Source organism: Dama dama, chromosome 26 (assembly GCF_033118175.1).
Source record: "Dama dama isolate Ldn47 chromosome 26, ASM3311817v1, whole genome shotgun sequence".
Taxonomy (NCBI): Eukaryota; Metazoa; Chordata; class Mammalia; order Artiodactyla; family Cervidae; genus Dama; species Dama dama.
This window is the reverse complement of record NC_083706.1, coordinates 43,319,977-43,344,194: the sequence shown is the minus strand read 5'-3', so window position 1 is coordinate 43,344,194 and position 24,218 is coordinate 43,319,977. Positions and strand designations below refer to the sequence as shown.

Sequence of the window (24,218 nt, the reverse complement as noted above, 5' to 3'; positions counted from 1 at the left end):
AGGAACTGAAGTAAAAATTAAGAATAATTCACAGAGTTTCATTAACAGCAAGACATGACATCATCAATGTGACCTCAAAGGCCAGATGAACCAATTCTACTCCAACCAGAGCAGTGTGTGCTGGCATTTTCAGGAGAGAAATGAGAAATTACCTACATGTCCTTTATGGGTAAGTGCGTCTTTCTCAGCATCCTTACCATAAAGGGCAAGGTTTTGTTTCTTATTCTGCTGTTCATTTGTTTTTATGATACTCCTTTCTTTTTTGCTGCCTCTCTCCCCTTATTAAATATTCCCAGGGCTGCAGAACATGTAGAAATTGTATCTTTCATCTGACAGAATAGCCTAAACTAGGCCAATAGCATCGCTCTAATTTACCAGAAACTTCTTGAAGAAACTAAAGTAGGGGTCTAAGCATCATTTCATCATTGACTGGCACTACAACACATTGTTCTGGTAACAACTGGTCAACAAAACTGCAGCCTATCTCGGGGCTGTTTGAGAAACATTTTTATCTTTTCTTTCCAAGGACTTCGTGCTGCACTCTGACCCCTGGGGCCTCAGTGATGGTTAAAATTGATTCTGAACCAAGGTAAACAGGGTTCCTCCCATAGCCTGGAGAGCTCCAGACGGCAGAAGCTAATGAAGCCCTAGAAGCAGGCTGCCTCTCTTCCACCCATCCTTTATTGAAACTGCTTTTGAGTCTTATTGTGTTGTAATTATATACTATAGGAAATTCAACCATCATCTATTTCAAGGATTGAGCCCATGACTCTTACTAAAACATTTCAATTCCATTTTCTGAACATACATTTCTAAATGCATCTGTGAGGGCCCTTCACAAGTATTTCCATTTCACATTTCAGAAAACTTAAGAGTGGCCCAGGTTCCTGAATGAGCTGATGATGGATGTAAAGGGGTGCTCATTCTGGGCTGTTTAGGTTGTTCTCTGTTTCCTGACTTCATTTTTAGCCTAATATTTGACTCAGACGACAGAATTTTGATCATATATGTTTTGTAAAACTTAATGAAAAAATAAATACCCATTTCTCCAGCAACCCACCTTATTTTTATTTTCTTTATAAAGTTGCTCATTTTAGAGAGATCAACTTTAGCAATATTTCTTACAGCATTAGTACTTTTTGTGCCCTGCTTAGACAGAGCACAAAAAGTACTGTCCTTCTTGAATTCTCAAATTCATTCTCAAATCTGAGATAGATATTTTCCTAGAAAACTTTAAATTTTATCTCTCAATTAAATCCTTCATTCATTTGGAATTATTTTTTTCATATGCTATGAAATCAAATCAGATTTCTTTCTTTTTTTTCCTTTGTAAATGACCAGTTGTCTCAGAACAATCAATGCTTTCTTGCTTTCTCTTCCAATCTCAATGCTCTATCTGATGTCAATTTTTCATAAATGTCAGTTTCTGAACACCCTTTTCTATTTCATTTGTCAGTGTGCTTATTTTCATGCCAGTACCACATTGTCTTAATTATAATAGCTTTATGACTTTGTAACTCAATTATTATCATTTTTAACCCAATCTTCCCCACCTCAATTCAGTCTTCAGAAACATTTGGCTATACTTAGTCTTTGACCTCTACCATATAAATTTTAGAATTAACTTGAGATTTTGATTATAAATTCACTGAATTAATAAATCAGTGAATAATAATAATAATAATTTGTGGACAACTGGTATATTTTCAATAATGGATCTTCCTAGCCATTAACATAGTATATTTTTTGTTTTAATGCTTTATGTTTTCAGTATATTTCAACAGAATTTTCTAATTATGTCTACAAAACTCCTGAAATCTCTCAATGAAATTTATTCCAAAATACATTAAACATCCTATTATTACTGTAAAAAGTGTATATAATTATATGAAATGTTTACATAATTTTATACATATAATTATATTTTATATTTATTGCTGGTATATGGAAATAGACTTGGTTTTTTCATATTGATTAACTAAACTGTGGTGTTGGAGAAGACTTTTGAGAGTACCTTGGACTCCAAGGAGGTCAAATCAGTCAATCCTAAAGGAAATCAGTCCTGAATATTCATTGGAAGGACTGATGCTGAAGCTGAAGCTGCAATCCTTTGGCCCTTGATGTGAAGAACTGATTCATTAGAAAAGACACTGCCCAGAGGAATCGGGTGGAGAGGGAGGTGGGAGGGGGGATCGGGATGGGGAATACATGTAACTCCATGGCTGATTCATGTCAATGTATGACAAAAACCACTACAATATTGTAAAGTAATTAGCCTCCAACTAACAAAAATAAATGAAAAAAAAAAGAAAGAAAGAAAAGACACTGATGCTGGGAAAGATTGAAGGCAGGAGGAGAAGGGGATGACAGAGGATGAGATTGTTGGATGGCATCACTGACTCGATGGACATGAGTTTGAGCAAGCTGCAGGAGTTGGTGATGGACAGGGAAGCCTGGCGTGCTGCAGTCCATGGGGAAACAAAGAGTTGGACATTACTGAGTGACTGAACTGAACTAAACCTTCTTGTAAACATTCTGATGGCATTGAATATCAGAAAGATAGCAAGGGAAATTCTTATCTAGGAATGTTTTAAACCAGATAAATCAAGTCTGTCTAAATTTCTCCCGGCTAAACAAAAAACCTGGAGTTTTCAATTTTATGGGAGGCAGCTGCTAGAGAATGCAAGTTAATCCCATAGGCTTTCTATCTGCCTAACAAAATATAAAAACTGAATAACTTGAAATCTAAATGACTTCTCCTGAGTGAACTTCTACCACACATATAGCAATCATCTATTGCTCCAAAATTTAAAACACATTTCAGAAAAGAAAAAGGGTCTTTTGGAAGCTCCATCTGATGGTTCAGAGTCCTTCTAATGAAGGATGATGATATGTTTGTTTAATGCCCATTTTTAACATGTATCTTTGCTAGTTGTTAGTAAAAACTTGGTGTGATTGAGATCTATGATTCATTGATAGCCTAATCTTTAAGATTAAGTTAAAAATACTGGAGACAATAATCAAAGCTTTGGAAGAGTTGCATATTTCAGAAACAGAAAATGCAGAAATGATAGGATCAGGCAACAGAAAAAAAAAAATAAAGAACTGAGACATTTTGGAAATAAATTTCAAAATAAAAGAAAAACATTCAGAAAGATAGACTAAATTAAGGAGGGTATAACAGCAAATAGACACCATGGACAGCACAGTGAGGGGAATAAAGGATGGAAAGATAAAGAGTAAAAAAAAAAAGAATAAAAAGATTTAGAATAAAGTCTTTTTTTTTTTTTTACATCTGTGACAGATACATGTTTTAATTCATATTATCATATAAAATAAAGTCATCATATTATGAATTTTTGGCTATATGAAAGTTTTAGTATTTTATTCATTTTCATAGTTTTACAGTATTAGTAAAAATAATGGCCATTATAAATAAGTATAAAATGGAAGTTGATGAAAAAATAACCCAAGTCTTCCTTGACTCCCACCCTCCCACCAAAAAGCTAGCTAGTATATGGCAAATATCCTTTTCACACATTATCTTTAGGCATATATTCACTTTGTAGTGGTGGATGGTTTAGTTGCTAAGTCGTGTCTGACTCTTGTGATCCCACGGACCATAGCCTGCCAGGCTCCTCTGTCCATGGGGTTTTCCAGACAAGATTACTGGAGTGGGTTGCCATTTCCTTCTCCATAGAATAAAGCCTTAATTATAGAGTACAGTAAAGGATCCCCATTGTATGTATAAATGAGCCCCTGAAGAAGCAAACCAAAGCAATATAGCAAAAGTTACTCAAAGCTATAAATCAAGAGTTGAGAAGTAACAGAAGATTTCAATCAATATATTCAAAAAGACACACCATGTACCTGGGATAAGTAACTTAAAATGGAAACACAGAGACCATTAAGAGGCCGTATCCTAATAAAACTTAATAAATACATCTTAATAAATACTACTGAAATTTAAGAGTATGAAAAAACAAACTTTATCTAAGCATTCAGATAAAAGTCCAAATCGCTAACAAAGGAAAGTAAGTCAGACTGCCACCCAACTTCTTGACAACAGCATTTCACACAAAAAAACTAAGAAGCAATTATTTAAAAGTTACTTAAGAAAAATGTGAGCAAGTATATCAGAATCTACACATAATTAAAGCAAAACTAGAGCTCTGAGAAAATTCTTTGCATTAATTACCTATATTATGAAATGAAAATAAATGAGTTAAACATCACCTCAAAAAGCTAGAGAAAGAATTACAAGGTTAACTGACTGGAAGCAAAAGGAAGGTCTCAATAAATCTAAAAATATAAGTGAATTAGAAAGTAGAAAACCAGTAGAACTAATAAAAAAAAAAAAAAAAAACAAGGGGAAAAGAATTGACAAAATGGGGAAACCACTAGCTGACTTAAGTTCTAAAAAAAGATAAACATACAAAATAAATTACAAGGTGGAAGTAACCATCAACCTAGAGAAAAAAATTTTCTAAATCATCAGAAACTACTTTGTCCAATTCAACGCAATAAATTTAAAAACCTTTTGGAAAGCCATCCTTCACTTGGAACCAGAGACTTTGGGCTCCTACCTCTAAAACAACTTTGCTTCAAACCCCAGGCTAGGATTCTTTTCCGCTTATAACTCTTCTTTTTTTTTTCACTTATAACTCTTAAAGCTGAGCATTTTAAGAAGTCTTTCCTCAACCTTTTGGATACTACTTTCTCCAATATTTTGCCTACTTGTCTCATGCATTCCACACTTTCAACTAAGGAGATGATTCAAATTATCTCCAGCTTTTAATCTCCATCTCTCTTCTGAGCTCCAACTTTCTGAAGGACACAGCCTTCAGTATACCCTCCCTTTACCTTAAGTCCAATATATATAAGGAAAAATTCATCAGATTTCTCCAACATCTATTCTTTTTCTGTCTCCTATCAACAGCATAGCCATCCTTTCAATTCCTAGGACCACATATCTTGAAACTTTCTTCATCCCCCGAACTTCCCGCCATACTCACACTAAATTTAGCTCTCCCTCAGGCTCTGCTCTCTTCAAAGGCTAAGAGGGACTTTAGCCTTTGAAGCCTTTAGGCTTCACACAGGATTAAGTTTGTCCTATCACACCTGGAGATACAGAAGAAGCCCCTTTCTTATCAGGGACATGGGTAATCTTTCCTTATTATCGTAACATGTCCAAGGCATCATATTTTCCAATGATGAAGTCATGATGGATCTTAGAATCTGTGCCAGTGGAGAGTGGTCAATATTGCTGCTACGTTTGTCACCAGTCACGTCTGACTCTTTGTGACCCCATGTACTGTAGCCCATCAGGCTTCTTTGTTCATGGGATTCTCCAGGAAAGAAGACTGGAGTGGGTGTAGGCATTCCCTTCAGGGGAACTTCCGGATCCAGGGATCGAACTAGGGTCTCCTGCATTGCAGGCAGATTTTTTACCATCTGAACCACCAGGGAAGCCCACAATATATAGCAGGTTAAACAACTGATTCTCTGCCGTGGCAAAAGACCAAAGAAAATACTGACAGTGACCTTTTCACCTCTCTTGTGTTTGATAAAATAAAAACACAGGTAAAATAATGAATACAAACATAAAATGACTTAGAAGTGTTTCTTGAAGAATCACAAGAGAAATATGACCCTTAATCTTTGGATTAGGAGCCCATAGGGAGAAGTCAATAATACCAAAGAAGAGACTGGAACTCAATTATAGATCATAAGGGTATATAACCATGACACTAATGATAAAAACAATTACAACTTTAAGAAATGGAAATAGGCATACTAACTTCATTTGCTTTGAAGTGAAATTCTAAATCCTTAGCCAGTCATAAAATTAAAAGCTGTAATCATAGAAAAACATCCAAGTAGTATTAATACCTTGTCATATGTAATATTTCAAAAATGTGTAAATTGTGGTTGCCAAGCACAGAGACCTGACAAATCTCTGCTAAAACCACATGTTGCCCTCCTCCCAGTCCCAAAGGATCAACATATGGAATGATCTTTTAGAGCTATCTATATTAGCATGCATTTTTAGGCAAGATAAATGTAAAATGAGTAGAGTTATGATGGCATGGAAATGTCGAAAATGAATCAGTTTATAAATGTAAGTGTAAATCAGAGTTTGATTTTCCCCTTAGAATTCATAGCTGTTAGAAAGTGACAGAGGTACAATTGATACAACAGATAAACAAAGAATCATAAGAAATTACTGCGGACAATTACATGCCAACAAATTGGACAATCTGGAAGAAATGGATAAACTCCTAGAAGTATACAATGTATCAAAATTGAATCATGAAGAAATAGTAAATCTGAGCAAATTAATTACTACTAAGGAGAATAAATCAGTAATCAAAAACATCCCAACAGAGGGATGGGACCAGATGGCTTCACTGGTGAATTCTACCAAGCATTTAAAGATAGATTAATACCAAATTCTCATAAACACTTTCAAAAAATATAAGGAGGGAATAATTCCAAATTCACTTTATAGGGCCAGTTTCACTCTGGTACCAAAACCAAAGACACTCAAGAAAAGAAAATTACAGGCTAGTATCTTTGACCAACAGAGATGCAAAAGTCCTCAACAAAATATTAGCAATGGAATCAAGTGAGATTTATTCCAGGGATGCAAGAATGGTTCAACATTTGCAAATCAATCAGCATAATACACCACTTTAACAAAATGAAGGACACAAATTACATGATCTTCTCAATAAATGCAGGAAAAGCTTTTGATAAAATTCAATATTCATTTATGATTAAAACTCTCAACAAAATAGGTGCAATATCTCAACATAGTAAAGGCCATCTATGATAAACCCACAGCAAACATCATACTCAATGGTGAAAAGTTGAAAGCTTTTTCTCTAAGATCAGAAATAAGAAAAGGATGCTTTCATCACTTTTATACAACATAGTATTGGAAGTCCTTGCCAGAGCAATCAGGCAAGGAAAAAAAAATAAAAAGTATCCAAATCAGGAAGGAAGAAGTAAAACTAACACTATTTTCAGATTACATGATAATCTCCAAGAATACTGGAGTGGGTAGCCATTCTCTTCTCCAGGGGATCTTCCTGACCCAGGGATCAAATCCAGGTCTCCCACACTGTAGGCAGATTCTTTACCATATGAGCCACCAGGGAAGCCTGATATTATATTTAGAAAATCCTAAAGACCAAAAAACTGTTAGAATAAATGAATTCTTAAAGTTGCAATCTTCAAACTCAATATATCAGTTGAGTTTCTATGTTGACCTAAACTATTTAGAAAGAGATATTAAGAAAATAATCCCATTTTCAATTGTAACAAAAACAATAAAATATCTATGATGAAATTTAGCTAAGGAAGTGAAGGACTGAAAATTATGACATTGATGAATAAAACTGAAGACACAAATAAGTGGAAACATATCCATGCTCATGGGTTGGAAGAATTAATACTGTTCAAATGTCCATAATACCTAAAGCAATCCACAGATTCAATGAAATCCCTATAAAAGCTCCAATGGCACTTTTCACAGAAAGAGAAAAAATAGTCCAAAAATTTGTATTGAACCACAAAAAACCCCAAGCAGCCAAAACAATCTTGAGAAAGAACAAAGCTGGAGGCATCATGTTTCCTGATTTAAAACTATACCATAAACCCATAGTAACAAAGACAGTATGGTATTGGCATAAAGACAGACACATAGATCAAGGGGACAGAATAGATAGTGCAGAGATAAACCCACACATATGAGGTCGATTAATTTGACAAAGGAGCCAAAAATATACAATAGGAAAAGGACACTCTTTAGTCAATGGTGTTAAGAAAACTAAACAACCACATGCTAAAGAATTAAACTGGACCACAATCTTATACCATACACAAAAATTAACTCAAAATGGATTAAAGACTTGAAAATAATACCTGAAAGTACAAACATAGGTGGTAAGCTCCTTGATATTGGTCTTGGCAATATTTTTTTTTGGATTTGACACCAGAGCAAAGGGAGCAAAAGCAAAACTAAACAAGAGAGACTAGGCCAAACTAAAAAGCTTTTATAAATAGCAATGAAAACCATCAACAAAATGAAAAAGCAACCTACCAAACAGCAGAAAATATTTGCATATCATGTATCTGATAGGGAGTTTATATCCAAAATGTGTACACAATTCATACAACTCAATAGCGAAAAAAAAAAAAATCTGATCAAAAAATAGGCAGAAGATCTAAATAGACATTTTCACAAAGAAGATATACTGATGGCCAACAAGTGTATGAGAAGGTGCTCAAACACCATGAACCATCAGGGAAACACAAATCAAAACCTGGAGATACCATCTCATACTTGTCAGATGGCTATTACCAAAAAGAGAAGAAATAACATGTGTTGGTGAGGTTGTGGAGAAAAGAGGACCCTTTTGTGTACTGTTAGTGAGAATGTAAATTGGTGCAGCCACTATGGAACACAGGGTGGAGTTTCCTCAAAAATTTAAAAGTGGAACTACCATGTGATCAACAAATTCCTCTTCTGGGCATTTATCCAAAGAAAATGAAAACACTACTTTGAAAAGATTTCTGCATGTCCATTGTAGCATTATTAATAGTCAAGATACGGAAGTAACCTAAGTGTCCAACAATAGATGAACAGAGAAAGAAAAAGTATGTGTATATATATATAATGAATATTATTCAGCCATAAAAAAGGAGGAAATCCAATCCCACCATTTGTGATAACATGCATGGACTTTGAGGGCATTATGCTAAATGAAATAAGTCAGATAGGGAGAGACACATCACAGTGGAATCTTATTAAAAAAAAAAATCCACCAAGCTTAACGATACAGAGAACAAACTGGTGTTTGCCAGAAGTGGGGAGTGGGAAAATTGAGTGAAGACAGTCCAAAGGTACAAACTTTTAGTTATAAGATAAATAAGTTCTGGGGATGGTAATGTACAGTATTCTATCCCTGAGCTTCCCTGGTGGTTCAGATGGTAAGGAATCCACCTGCAATATGGGAGACCTGGGTTCCATCCCTCGATTGGAAAGATTCCCTGGAGGAGGGCATGGCAACCCACTCCAGTATTCTTGCCTGGAGAATCTCATGGACTGAAGAGCCTGGTGGGCTACAGTCCATGGGGTCACAAAGAGTCAGACATGACTGAGTGACTAAGCCCAGCAATATACAGCATGGTGACTATAGCTAATAAAACTTTATTGTATAGCTGAAAGTTGGTAAGAGAGTAGAACTTAAAATTTCTCATTATAGGAAAAAAATTGTAACTATTTGTGGTGATGGAATGTTAACTAGACTTATTATGGTGAACATTTTATAATATATACATATATCAAATCATATATTGTATACATATGCTATACAATGCAATGTCATGTCACTTATATCTCAGCTGAAAAGAGAAAGTGATGAAGGAGGACAAACTAGACAGGGATGATGTGGGATGTGGAGGAGGTTTGCTTACAGTATCTTGCTTTTGCTTGTATTTGCTTGTATTCATTTGTACACCAATATTACTCCTCCACTAGACACTGAATTCCCTGAGGCCAGATCTGCCTCTTACACATTTTTTCCATACTCTCCAGTGTCAGACAGAACCCTAGAGACATGGTCAAACTCAACAAATATCTACTGAGTTGACTTAAACTGACTCCTAACTCACAGAGTTGAAGCTGTGTTATCTCCTTTTATCACTGGATTTTAACTGCACTCATTCAAACAAATGAGGATCTTTCCAAGGCCAACTATGGGAAGGCAGCTGAGATTAAAACAGATATGAGAGGGGGATTACATGATTACCTCTACGGAGCATGTGTGACTTAAATAACATCAAGATATTTTAGAATTAAACTGTCAAAAACATTATGCTGATTACATTTTAGATCAATTAGCAAGGTTTAATTATTAACAACATATGGCAAATACAAATACAATGTGGTAGGTAAACACGTAAGAAAAGTCAAAGCAAGCCTCTTACACAGGATTAACTCTTTGGTTGGAATTATGCCTTTTCCTCTGGAGGGATTTTATATTAAATGGATCTTTACCATTTATAGGTTTATTCCTCTTGAGGAGTTAAAGACTTGTGGCTTAGCAGGCTTATAACACTGTTCTCTTCAACTGCTTTTGTTTTTAAGGAGCAATCATGATTTGAATATTTTGTTTTTCACCTTTCTCCAGTAGAACCCCTACATGTGCTTTCATGATTGAAGGTCTTGTTGGGCAAATTGATTTTTTCTAAAACTCCAATATGTGTGTGTGTGTGTGTTTAATATTTTTATTGAGATATAATTCACATATCACATAACTGACCCACTTAAACTGTATAATGCAACTGAGATTTAGTCCAATAGATAATTTGATTTCTTTCTAATTTCTCTCTTCTTTTGGCCTCCATTTTTCTCTCTGCAATTTACAGTTTCATATTTCCAGGGTTTGTCAGAATGCTACACCAAAGACTTTTACACGTCAACCTGGTAGCATCTACTGTTGAGTAATGAAGGACTCGTAACTGGAAAGAACCAACGGATACATAGCCAGAATATAAACTGGTAAAACCCTTTGCTCCCTGGAGTCTCATATCATGAATAAAACACAGTATAAAAGATAACCCAACACACTACTGTACAGATTAAAGAAGTTACATAAATGTTGGCTTCCTTTCTTTCTTCATCCAATTCTACAAGGTAGAGCAAAAAAAAAAAAACGTTATGAACGAAGTCCTTGAGATCTGAGTGAGCCAGACAGGCGTGCAAACCACTGCACACCTGGAAAGTTATGAGGGAATCAGCAAAGCCACTGCAGTAATCAAAACCCTAACCCAAGACTCACTTTGCTGGTGAGTCGACCACTCCGCCATCCCCACCCACTTGCTGCCTCTGCTACTAAAACATCCCCCTTCAGCAGAGCACACAATTCAGAGAAGAGAAATCTAAAACGGGAGTGTAAAGGGAGGTCCTCCTCTTTACACCCAAGAAACCTTTAAACAAATTACATTCTGAAGTTATCAGCTTATTCCAGAACTTTCTTTTTTCACTCTTCCAACTTAAAAAAAAAAAAATCTGCAAAGAATTTACATCAAATTTTACACAGGAAAAAACTTTAAAAGGCCAATAAAAAAAAAAAAAAGGTCCCGTAAAAGCATTGCTGGAAGCATTGTTTCATTTGCATGTTTTTATTTGCATGCTTTGTTTTCTGAAATACTGACAATAAATAACTCAAGCGTGTTCTTGCTTCTAGAAAATGACTTGTTTCTCTATTTAAAATTAATTTATGGTCTGAAAACAGTCAGCTATTTAGTAGAAGAAGCAAAATATCCTCTCCCAGGGCAGCAACCTGTTTTTCTCTTAAGGAAGAGAACTTATTCCTATTCCATGCCTACAAGTCAAAGAACTTTCTGTTGTCCAATATTATTTCCTACAGGCAGAGCCTCTTGATGCAGGAGTGATGGAAAGAGCCAGATCAACAACCTTTTGGCCAGACACTTGGTAGAGAGAATATTCTGCTTGTCGGATTAAACTCTGCTTTTTAAATGGATGAATAGTTTTTTTTTGTTTTTTGTTTTTTTTTTTTACCCTGAGAATGAATAGGAATCGAAAGAGAGTGCTTTGGCCTCCCTGAGAAATCCACAAATATTTCTCAGAATTTGTTAGCACGGATGGCGCCAGCAAAACAGAATTAGACAGTGCTCTGGAAACTGGATGGTCTTACTGAACTGGCAATTCACATTGTTTCCTCTAACATCACATCTGTCTTCCAGCGATAGTAAACTTTACTCCTGCGAAAACAAAGAGATCCCACAAGGAATGACATATCTTGAAGCTTTTGCTTCTGTTTTTGGTCTCTATTTTTCCAGGGTGAGCGCTCAAACAGGACTCAATGAGGAGGCGCATTCCTAGTTGACACAGAGGACATATTTTGTGTTTTCTGGTGCCAAAACACACCAAAGGATTAGGTGCTAGAATGGAAAATGAGTTTTCTCCATTTCCTGATGACTTTCACAGGCGTTCTTATTATCTTTAACTCTCCTCTTGTAAAACACACACACACACACACACACACACACACACACACACACACTAAGAGAGATTACTGGGTTCTCTATTAATACTGTATAATAAGCTTTATTTCTTGGTTTTCGCAGAAAGAGATGACTGCATTAAGTGTTTGGAACTCACTCCTGCAGGCTATGGGGGAAGAATTGGAAATTGTGGGTAGGTTAACCATGGCAAGGATAAAATTAGCCTTCGAGCATATGACTACCAGGAAAGTTACAAACTACGAGAATCAAGATATCATGGCGTGTCATCAGGGCGTAAATCAAGCAATAACTCTTTTTAAATGGATGTAAGATAGGAAATACGTCCTCTGCTCACAAACATGAGATGGCAACCCAGCAGATTTTTAATATTCCTATAATCGCTAAACCCCACTTACTAGTGCTAATATTTGAGTAATTACAAGGAAAGGCTGGGGTACATTCTATCCTCTTGATAGCCTTGGAAAGCACAAATGCCTGGATTTGCAAAGAAGGTTTGAGAAAACAGGACATCAATATGATCTACCACAGAGAAATCCCTGTCTCTAGTTAGCAACGTTGGTAATCCAAGGGTGACAGGACTCCTTGGGACTTCCAGCTTTCACTCATCCCTGTGTCCGTGAGGATGTAAGCAGCCAAGGGAGACTGACTTGGCAAAGGTGGTATCACCAAGCTTGAGATAAAACAAAAATGATGCAACTAACACTCATCTTTCGCTTACCAGCTCTCAAACACTTGGTTTTGAAACTCATGGATTTCTACAGCTTGTTACCAAAAAGTGTTTAAAATGTGCAAAAGGATGGGAAAAGGGCAAAAGGGAAATCAGGATGACTGAGGCTAATCAGAGAGCTGAATGTTATCAGAGGGGTTGGGAGCCCAGAAGTCAAAAAAATAAACAGTGTTCTCATCTTTCACTCAAAAGCGATCTTCCAAATGTATAAAATTTCAAGTGAGTTCCTGGTCACAATATTTTTTACTGTTATGACTATATCAACATCATCAAAAGGAGTTATCTTCTAATACCAAGAGAGTAATTTAATGATATTGACAATTTTTTCATATTTAGGTAGATGATAAATAGAAAAGTATAGAAAATTTTATACTATAGGCCATAATTTTTAACATATTTAATATTAATTATTTATATAACTCATGAGGTTTCCCAGGGGGTGGCACAGTGGTAAAGAATCCACCTGCCGATGTAGAAAACATAGGAGACATAGATTCAATCCCTGGGTCAGGAAGATCTCCTGGAGTAGGAAACGGCAACCTGCTCCAGTATTCTTGCCTGGAAAATTCCATGGACAGAGAAGCCTGGTGGGCTACAGTCCATGGGGTCTCAAAGAGTCTCAGTCACAACTGAGCACATATGCACACATAATTAATATTTACTTATATATTTTTCTATTCACTAACATATATGTAAATGTATGTAGATCTTGAGGATTTTACTCGATAGTGGGTCTAGTGATGGAAGAAAAGCAAGATCCTTTGTTTATCCTCATTCAGAATTTAACAGGTCTGCAGAATACAAGCAGAAGTATAAGCATGAACCAAGTACATTTAGCAATTTGAAAAATCCTCTCAAAACATATGTATCTTAATTTCTTCAAAGTCTAGAAGGGTCTAAGCCAGGAATTGTTGAGTAGCTCTGAACAAGAGGTGAGTGAGTATGATGACAAGAACGGTCGAAATGACCATCACAAGATGTGGCTTCTCCTGACTCTGTCATGAGCCACCCGAGGGGCCTTGGCCAGTGAAATTAACAAATACTTATTGGGGATCACGAAGACTTTGTTCACTGGAGGCGGCAAAAAAGACAAATAAGATCTGGTTCCTACCCACAAGAAGTTCATGAGCTTGAAGGGAAGATAAGACATATGATCATAACTTACAGACAGAAGGAGAAGAAGAGGAGCAGAAACCAAACCTACTGAGAACTTAGACAAAGGAGAGGCTAATTTCTGGCTGAAGAGGAGAGACTCTAAAGGTAGGTTTTTCCAGAAGAGTGACAACTAAAGAGAGCCTTAAAGAAGGTCCCAAGATTCTGACAATTCTAAAGGTACAGGGCCTTTCAGAAGCAGTGGAAAAAAATCCTTGAAGAGTGAAATTAAGTTCGCGGCTCTCAGGCTGAAGTCAGGGTCCAGGCATTTTCAGCCTGGACAAGAGCTCACCAGGCTCACTTAATCCCCAGAGCTCCTTTGTGGACTCACAATGACTGGCCTTCCCCGTTACATCATCGGCCCGGCTCTGCAGATGTCTGTGTCTATGACACTTGCAACAGGGATTCATGATTATCAAGATAAAAAGTCTAGAGAGTACTTACTAAAGAAGAGAGAAAGCCAATGAAAGCTGAGTCAGGAAGCATCAGGATCACAGCTGTGCCTTTCAGAGAAGTGTCTGGCAGCCCTCTGGGAAGAGACTGAAGGAAAGAGGGCTGATGGCCGAGAAAGAGACATAGTGGTGGCCAGGCCACACTTCAGGGAGGGCTGATTTGGATCTGTGCTAGGGGAGGCGTGGAGACAAAGGGGAGTGTGGATTTCAGAAACACAGAAGGAAGGACTTGACAATAATCTGGTGGGGGTTGGGGGAGTGGAATCCATGGTTAATTTGAACTTGACAACTTCAGTGTCTAGGTGAATGTTGATGCCACTAATCGACAGCAATAAAGAAAAGGAACAAACTTGATGAGGAAGATTCAGTGAGGGTTCTTGTGAGTCTGAAGAGTTTAAAGGCTATTGAAATAGGAAAATCTAGAGTAGTGGTTCTCAACCAGGGACAGTTCTGTGCCTCCCTCCTGCCACACACACAGGGGACATTTAGAAATGTCTAGATGGGCTTCCCAGGTGGCACTAGTGATAAAAAACCCACCTGCCAATGCAGGAGACATAAGAGACAAGCGTTCAATCCCTGGGTCAGGAAGATCTTCTGAAGAAGGAAACAAAAACCCACTCCAGTATTCTCGCCCGGGAAATCTCATGGACAGAGGAGCCTGGTAGGCTATGGTCCATGGGGTCCAAAGAGTCAGACACAACTGAACAACTTAGCACACATGAAGAGACATTTGGGGTTGTTATCTCTGGGGAAAGGAATGCTGCTATGAGAGCAACTATTAGGTCAAGTCCAGGGATGCTGCTAAACATCCGAAAACACACAGGATAGTTCCCCATAAGAGAGAACAATCCAACCAAAAATGTCAATAGTGCAGAAGCTGAGAAATCCTGGTCTAGAGGTGGTAGGAACTGCACATCTGGAATATTAGAAAGTATGAGTGGAGAGAGATGAGGACTCTTAGTCACTCACACTGCAATGAGAGACAGGGGAGAAAATTAACCACAGTGAGAATATGCAGAAAAGAGAGATAAGCAGATGCATGATAAAACTAGGCAATATCACCTCATGGCAAAGTGAGTTCATTGGGATGAAGTCATATCTAAAATGCAACAACTGATGACTGCTTTCGGGAAGTGTGTACCCAAGAAGATAAACACGGACTAGGTAGTCATCATGAAATCATAAGACAGATCAATTCAGTCATGAATGTCCCCCAAATCCTTAACCTTCAAGATACCTTCCAGTCTGTAGTGGGGAAATATTATATGTGGTCTGTGATTTTCATTTGCAAATTTATTGTAACTCAGTCACAGAACCACACAACTGTAACAGGAGAAAAAAAAATTTCTTTTAAGAGTAGAAGGAGGAAGAGGAGGGGGGAAAAAAGAAGGAAGAGACAGGTGAAAAAATAAGCTAAGAGGAAAGCAAAGGAAGAAGGAGAAGAGAAGTGGAAGGGAAACATGACAAGACAAGAGAAACAAGAGAAGGGAAAGGAAAGAAAAGGAAGAAAAAAGAAGTGAGAAGCACTGTAGCGACCTCCTTTAAGGCAGACAGGACACTGCATGAGGGAAGTTCTATGGAACAAGACCAGTGGCCATCCTCAATCTTTCCAAAAAACTGTGATATGGGATTATATTCCATGGAAAGAGAGAGTTGCTTCTTAAACAGAATCATCACTGTCTTTCAAAAGCTATAGTAATGCAAAATGATGAAATGGTAACCAATACTGATGCAATTCTCCAGAATTAAATAAAAGTTGTCAGAAGTCTGCTCCGGGGTGGGGGTGGGGCTGGCAGGTATAAGGAAGGGAACCAGAGCATGACAGGGGATGGGAGGCAGTCTGGCTCTGAAAGGAAGGAAAGCACAGAGATGCATTGAGAGCAACCTGGCGACCTTGGACTGCTGAGCAGAGCCATACAAAGTCAGCAAGAATCTAGAAAATGGCTCTTTCCCATTCACATGTTTATGCCATCCATAAAGACAAGGTATACCTGGAAAGAAAAGGTCCCAAGACCAAAGAAGGCATCACTGATGAGGAGGGAATGTGAAGAACATGTGCACAACGCAGGCGGCAACATGCTATGCCAGAGCCAGACAGATCTTGAATTCCAATCCTAGCTCCACCATGGGCTCATTCCATGCTTTCGCAAGCAGCAGAATGTGTCTGAAACTGAACTTCCTTTCTGGGAAAATGGGAGTGATAAGGCTTCCCAGGAGTGCCCTGATGATTAAATGAGATCATGTATGGAAAGCCTTCAGCACAGCAGTTGGTGCTGGGTAGGAACTCTGTCAGGGGTAGCTGCTGTTAAATAATGTCTAAATCCAATTACTCTAAGTAATGACTGAGTAAGAACAATAGGACTCACATTCCCAGTCAACCCAAATAGAAAACGTGAAATAAGGTAGCGCATTTGAAAACTGAAATCTCCATTTTCAAACATAAGCAAGTTAGCTTTTATGAATTCATAAAACTGGAAGGGGCCTTTGGAACTCTGATCAAATTTCCTCATTTAATGATGGAAAAATTGGAAGAGGAAATGAAAAGACTATTGTGGTTTGGATGTACGTGAACCAAAAAAATATTTTAATTACAGGAAAGTTACTCATCATTTTTTTATATAACACAAGATGAAGATGGAGTTCGAAAATTACAGCTCATAATGTTATGTGCATGCGTGCTAAGTCGCTTCAGTAGTGTTTGACTCTGTGTGACCCCGTGGACTGCAGCCTACCAGGCTCCCCTGTCCATGGGATTCTCCAGGCAAGAATACTGGAGTGGGGTGCCATGCCCTCCTCCAGGGGATCTTCCCAACCCAGGGATCAAACCCATGTCTGTTAGATCTTCTGCACTTGTAGGCGGGTTCTTTACAACTAGCACCCCCTGAGAAGCCCCCATAATGTTATAAATACAAGCAAATACATGTGCATACATAAATCCATATATGTATATTATAAACACATATATAATATTCATATGTCTATGTTAGAAACGATAGAGCTAACCTGTGGAGACATCAGGCAGACAGTTAACCTTAGCTATCCGTGAACTCAGGTACCCGACCTCACTCGAATTCACCCATTTGTAAACATATCTGATAAAGTTCTTAGAAGTTTCATGGAATGCTGAATAAAGAAGCTTCAGTACAAAACTGGTGATTCTCAGGGATGTACTTTCCCCAAGCTACAGCCAGATCACTCACCTGTCCAGGAGAAGGTTAGGAGCAAACAGGAGCTTCCCTGGATGCTCCATGGAGCGCCAGACAAGACCAATCATGAGGATCTCTAGCCAGGCACATTCCAGTAGGTGGACCTGATCGTGAAGGGCCAGATCCACAAATCCTGAAACGAGACAAGAAAACTCCCCTGACTCCAATGAAAAAGAATTGCTGGTGAAATGAATGCAGCTAGGGATTTAAATGGTTAGGGTCTATTTTTTATTAGATGTTAAAACACAAAATAGAAGCTCACTTAGAAAAATCAAACAACTATTTTTTAAGCCTTGTATATCAACGAACAGTAATGTGGCATTTCCTTAGAGTCACCTTTGCAAAAATATACTAACTTATGTAAGCCACTTAGCTTTCTATAAAGTTCTGAACGTAAATGGTGTTTACCTGTGTATGCTTTTTACTTAGGCTTTTCTAATAGCCTTATGTGATTATTATACTTCATTTCTGTTTCAGTTGAAGATATTTAGGTGTAAGAAATTTAAATTACTTGCACTAAACCAAAGAGATATTGAAGAACAGGCAGGACCAAAGTCACTCAATTTCTACTTCTTTGCTGCATCACTAAGTCATGCTCTTTTTTTTCACACCATGTAAAAGAACGACCAATAAAATAGTATATGTACATAGATCACTTGGGAGAGAATGGGTCAGATGGAAAAAAAAAGTGACATTCTGATTTCTTATTTTCTAATGGCTTATTGGGAGAGTAAAGCTTTTTCCAATCATCACTGACAATATGGTGGATGCCTACTAGTAATGAGAAAGAGGAGGAGGAGGAGGATGAGAAGGAGAAGAGGGAGAAAGAAGAGGAAGATCAATTCACTGAACCTCCACTATGGGTTAGAAGCCATGCTGAGTACCACCATGCCAATTTTTAAACGTATTTACTAATACAATAATTTCTAGAGAAAGGAACCCACGGGGACACCATTTTACAGATAAGGAAACAAACGTTCAGAGAGCTTAGATATGTGTTAAGGTCAGAGACAGGAATAGAGTCTCCAGAACCTATGCCCTTGACCACAAGTGCCACCACTTCTCGTGAGCTGCAAGTAATTAGAGACTTTGGATCAAGTGGCTAAATAAACCTAACCACACAAATTAAGACATGCCAGAGTGAGTGACCAGGGCATTGCATAAACGAGATGTCCATAAAGTCTGCTGCTTTCTAAACCAGTTCCCTATGCTTTTGCCCGGGGACATCCCATCACATTTCTTTCCTCTCCCTCTCTGCCCCCAGCTCTTTTGTTCTCTCTCATCCATGAGAGTGGGTCTAGGATTTCCATTTTTCTCTGTCTTCTTTATTCTTTTCTCACTAATATTATACTTCTATTAGTTATCTATGCTTGTATTTACTAAAAAGTCAAAATGTAAGCTCATTTTCTTTAAGCAGCAGTACTGATGTTTTGCCTACTGAACATTTCTTCTTGGGGGTGTTGGTTAAAAGAATCAGCACTAAACAATTAACTCACCATTTCTTTCATACTTAAGTGTCCTCTTTCATGAAATCCTTACCACTAAATAGATGATGATCCACAGAGAAAAACTCAGACTAGAGAAAGACCCTCTAGCCACTATTCCATAAACCAAGCCTCATAAATTTTATCTTTCAAATAATGATAAAATTATTTTTGTTCAATCTATATGTTCACCACTACTCTACTTATTTAATTCCCAAGAGGCTCTCACCTTTTTGCCTGACTTCTTTAACTCAGCGTAATTGTTCTGAGACTTACCTATGTTGTTGAATACAGAAACACTGTAGTTGACTCTTTTCATTGTTGAATATTTCATTGTACGGATATAGCCAATCAATAAATACAATTTTGTTATCTTTTCATTGAATATTTGGTTTGTTTACTTTGGGCTATTACAAATAAAATTGCCATGAGCAACCTATGCACAATTTTTTGTATGAACGTATGCTTTCATTTCTCCTGGGTAAATATTAAATGTACTATGACTGTAGTATATAGAAGGTATGGGGTAGGTATATGTTTAACTTTTTAAGAAACTGCTAAACTGTTTTCAAAAGTGATTGTTCCATTTCACATCCCTAACAGCACTGTGTGTCCAACTCTGTGTGACCCTATGGACTGTAGTCTGTAGTCTGCCAGGCTCCTCTGTCCATGGGATTCTCCAGGCAAGAATACTGGAGTGGGCTGCCATGCCTTCCTCCAGGGATCTTCCCAACCCAGGGATCAAACCCGCATCTCTTAGGTTCCTTACCACTAGGGAAGCCTAGGAAGCCTCCCTGCTCCCCCCTCTCCCTGCCCCCAGCCAATAGCAATAGATGAGAATAAGTTACCCTACCTCTTTAGCCAGTAATTGATATGGCCAGTCTTTTTCATTTTAGTCATTCTAGTAGATATACAGAGGTTTCACACTGGCACTATGATTTGAATTAGCATTTCCCTAAAAATTAATGATATTGAGCATCTTTTCATGTGCTTCTAACAGGTCATTATCTTATACTATATTCACATTAATTATGCATGTATCTGTAAATTCTGCTAGACTATGTATTCATTAGAAGCACAAAATGCATGATTCTATCAAATTATGCTTTTTAAAAGTCTCAATTTATTACCCCTTCTGCTACATCATTCAGCCACGCCAAGTCCAATAACACTGTAGCATTTACCAGAGAAAGAGTCTTCTCCCTGGAAAGAGTGGGTTTCACTCATTTCTGACTTGTAACCAGAGAGAAAATGGGCCTTTCTTGTTCATAAGAAAAACTAAAGGATTAAAAAACTGTGACTGGGTTTCAGGACTTTGGGGAATAAACCCCTACACCCTACAGTCTTGCACCCATAGTGTGCACTGGGTCAAAATAGACCAGCCTTGCTAGAAAAAGCACTGTCTGGGGCAGCAAGGAATGCTTCTTTTTATCAGTAGCCAACATTTAATGGGATAAACCAACGCTAGTGAGCAGTGTTTAAAAGGAAAGCTCATACAGAAGTTTTAATTCTTTGAACGTTCACCCCAATCTTTGAGTAAATTCTCGGAGTAGTTTTGTTTTTTTTTTAATTGAAGGATAATTCCTTTACAGAATTTTGTTGCTTTCTGTCAAACCTCAACACGAATCAGCCACAGGTATACATGTATCCCCTCTCTTTAGAACCTCCCTCCCACCTCCCTCCCCACCCACCCTTCTAGGTTGATACAGAGCCCCTGGTTTGAGTTTCCTGAGCCAGATAGCAAATTCCCATTGGCTATCTATTTTACATAAAAAAATAAATAAATAAACTACCCGGTAAATCCAACTCACTTTCAGAAGTGTTAACATTCAAAAGGTATTCTCTCTTTTCTCATGACGTTCCCTAATTGACATGGGGGGGAAAGTATTCATGTGATAATGTCACCCATAATGAAACCCAATCCATGTTATTCAATACCCTCCACGAGTCCCCAGTAATCACACAGGATGAGATTTAGGGGCCATCTCACGCGAGAATGGTAGCCATTGAACCACTTTGGAAAACCAAAGTTTGGAAAACCAAAGGAGATTTTCTGGTATCCAACCTTACAGATTAAACTGAGTCATACTTTCCAATTCTCACATCAAAACTTCAGTGCTATTTAAGTCGGACAATTTTAGTGGCCTTTGAGGAGCCTCAAAAGCTCACCATAACTATTTGTACCACAGAATTCTGGTGATTATGAAACCTGTCCTAAGTACATCTGCTAGTAATAGTGTTCAGCCTGAATCCAGCAGAGTTGCTGGGTCCTTCTGCTGAAATGATGTATATCTCTCAAAAAAGAAATAGTTGATTTAATTATCTTTCCCAGCTGTGCACACTGCCTGCAGACAAGGGTTACTATGTCTCTTGCAAAGGATCCTGTGCAAGTTCCTGGGGCAGGACTTCAGGAAGTGTGCAAAGACTGTCAATTAACCTTCCCAATAAACGTGAGGGATTCCAAAGAGGGTTACTGGATGGAGTGTCTCCTTTCTTCCAATATACTGACCTCAATATTATTTTAACCACACAGAAGCTAAATGTTCTTTTGGTGTAGAATAAATGTCCTTGAATACTCTAAATTCATATCCAGTGAAGAAAAATAACGTAATAAATTCCACACAAAATTGTCCTGGGCCAACTTATCTAAAGGGGCTTCCCAGGTAGCTCAGGGGTAAAATATCCACCTGCCAATGCAGGAGATGCAGGTTCAATCCCTGGGTTGGAAAAGACCCCCTGGAAAAGGAAATGGAAACCCACTCCAGTATTCTTGTCTGGGAAATCCCATGGACAGTGGAGCCTGATGGGCTGGAGTCCATCGTGTCGCAAAAGAGTTGAACATGACTTAGCGACTAAACAACTATCTGTAGACATCAGGTTTTGATCCTTTGGCTTGTTTTCCTTATAAACAGGAAGAATAATCTAATATGCAACTTCAGCGGAATCTCCTATCCTAACTTAGAGACATCCAACAATGCTTTTTTTTTTTTTAAGTAGTAGAACACCAAGAGCTTTATTATTGCTTTTTTCAATTTATTTTGAATTGAAGGATAATTGCTTTAGAGTACTGCATTGGTTTCTATGCCTTTCTTGAACACTCGAAAGTATTACCAATATGAATTGGGAGCTTATAGCATCTACGGGATATGAACAGAGGCTTCAGTGACAGATCTCCTTGCAGTTGACACATGTGATTCACACCCATCACTTGGGGACCCTTATCTTAGTGACAGTGACAAGGGCCCCCTGGGGCTATGGAGTCCACACCAGTGGGACCGAATGCACTTGTCAAGAGTAATAACAATAGTTGATTGAGAGCAAGTGAAGTCATATGTAAGGAAATCTCATTTTATAAAATGAAATTTTAAAAGACAGTGAACAAGGGCCTTTTCCTCTAGTCTGCATTCACAGGTCTAGTCGTAGAGTACCCACAGATAGGATATACTGGAAACAGAAATGCCTCAAGTCCCATTCCCCACTTGCTATGTGGACATAGATCTGATGAAGCTGAGGGAGCCTTCTTTCAGAGCAAAAAAATTCTCTCTGTACAGTCAACCAGCTTATTATTTCCAGCCTCATCACCAAGTAAAGATATTCCTGCCTTCTTTCTTGGTTGCAAAGTAACTGTTCTTCCTCCAGGATTTTTAACTGAGTTTTGACTATGAAAAGAGCTCGTGGCATGTCTCCCCCACCCCCTCCCTTGGGCCTCAGAAGATCCTCTTCCCCACTCTGCTAAGGAGTGCCATACTAATTGCTTAATTTGCCTTGGCACACAAGAAACATTTAAAGCCTTACCCACTCTTACCGGGTGTGGCAAGACATTGAAAAGTGTGCTGAGAGCCTAAGGCAAAATGACTAATGTGATATGAATGCGGGTTAAGTTCTGCACTGCGGTTGTGTAAAAGATAAACCAGTGTGGCTCTTCAGTAGAGGCATGAGAAAAAAAAGAATGCTACAGTAATTATATTTCTTATTTCCAGGGGATACACTCCATTGAGATGCAAAACAAAGTAGAATCTCTCTGAAGAAAAAAGCAACTTTTTCCTGGGGAACAGTTCTCTCAAAATTTGAAACCAGGTGGTTGGTTCCCTTAGTAAATCCACTGGAAAAAATATTAGTGTCCTGACCTTCAAAAAATTAATCATGTTCTCAGTCATATGATGACTCCAATGTTCTCCAAAATGTCAGTTATAAAATTGCTCGTTGCATTCTTTCTGTATTGCCCTGACTCAATGAAAGAAGATTTAAATAATTCATCTCTTTCCCCCTTGGTACCAAAATAAAATAAGGTTAAAAAAAAAGAAAGGAAGGAAGAACATAATGGAACATGAGGTTGTAGCACAAAACAGCTCCACACTGAATAAAACAGGATTTCTGGGATAGAACAGGTAATATCAGAAGAGCCGAGATCCTAGGTCTCACGTCCTCCATTTTGTAGTTTATTTTTCCTTTTCTCCAGAAGATAGTAACTTAATGCCATACTATGAATCATGTACCCACGGTATAGCCAACTATAACCTTCCCCTCCAAATAAAATTTTGGATTCTTTTTTATGTGTGGCCTCATTATGGAAGGATTTATTAGAACTGTGATCCTCACCCTATATACTTTAAGATGTAAGCATTGAAAAATTCTTTTCAAAGAAAAGAGTTTAAGCCATTTAAGTAATGTCATGTACCACTCTCACCAAATATGTACCACGGTTACAAAATAAGAGGCAATCGAGTATCACTTTGACACTGCATCACAGTGCAAGAAATGGGCCTCCGACCGAGCCTGCCCCACTTCCCATCCCGTGTATATTTTGGCTTTCCTCCCCTATAATAAAAAGAAGGCGCCCAGGCCTGTCTGGCACAATATCATGTATCCAAAGCCCTTATGCAAACACTGTCCTAAACATCCACCTTGCCAATAGCAAGTGGCCACTTTCCAGAGGTTATCCTTATCCTCAGGCCTGCTGGTTATTAGTTATTTCCAAGTCACCTCCCAAGATGAGACTTTCTGGAAGTTATACCTCCTCAGTGCTCTGCAACAGAATGAGGAGGACAGATGTAATTAGAAGAGTATAAAGTGAAAAGTCACAGACCTAGCTTGAAATTCTTCTGTGGCCCATGGCCAGTTATTTAAGGTCTCTGAA

The 24,218-nt window shown here is 38.0% G+C and overlaps 1 protein-coding gene across 1 annotated transcript in view; it reads right to left on the bottom strand.

Moving 5' to 3' along the window:
- Positions 1–24,218, bottom strand: part of ESR1 (estrogen receptor 1) — a 271,737-nt gene that overhangs the window by 53,537 nt on the left and 193,982 nt on the right. Inside the window, exon 5 of the mRNA XM_061130593.1 lies at positions 17,592–17,730. Coding sequence (XP_060986576.1) covers positions 17,592–17,730 — 139 coding nt within the window. The remainder of the gene's footprint in view (positions 1–17,591; positions 17,731–24,218) is intronic.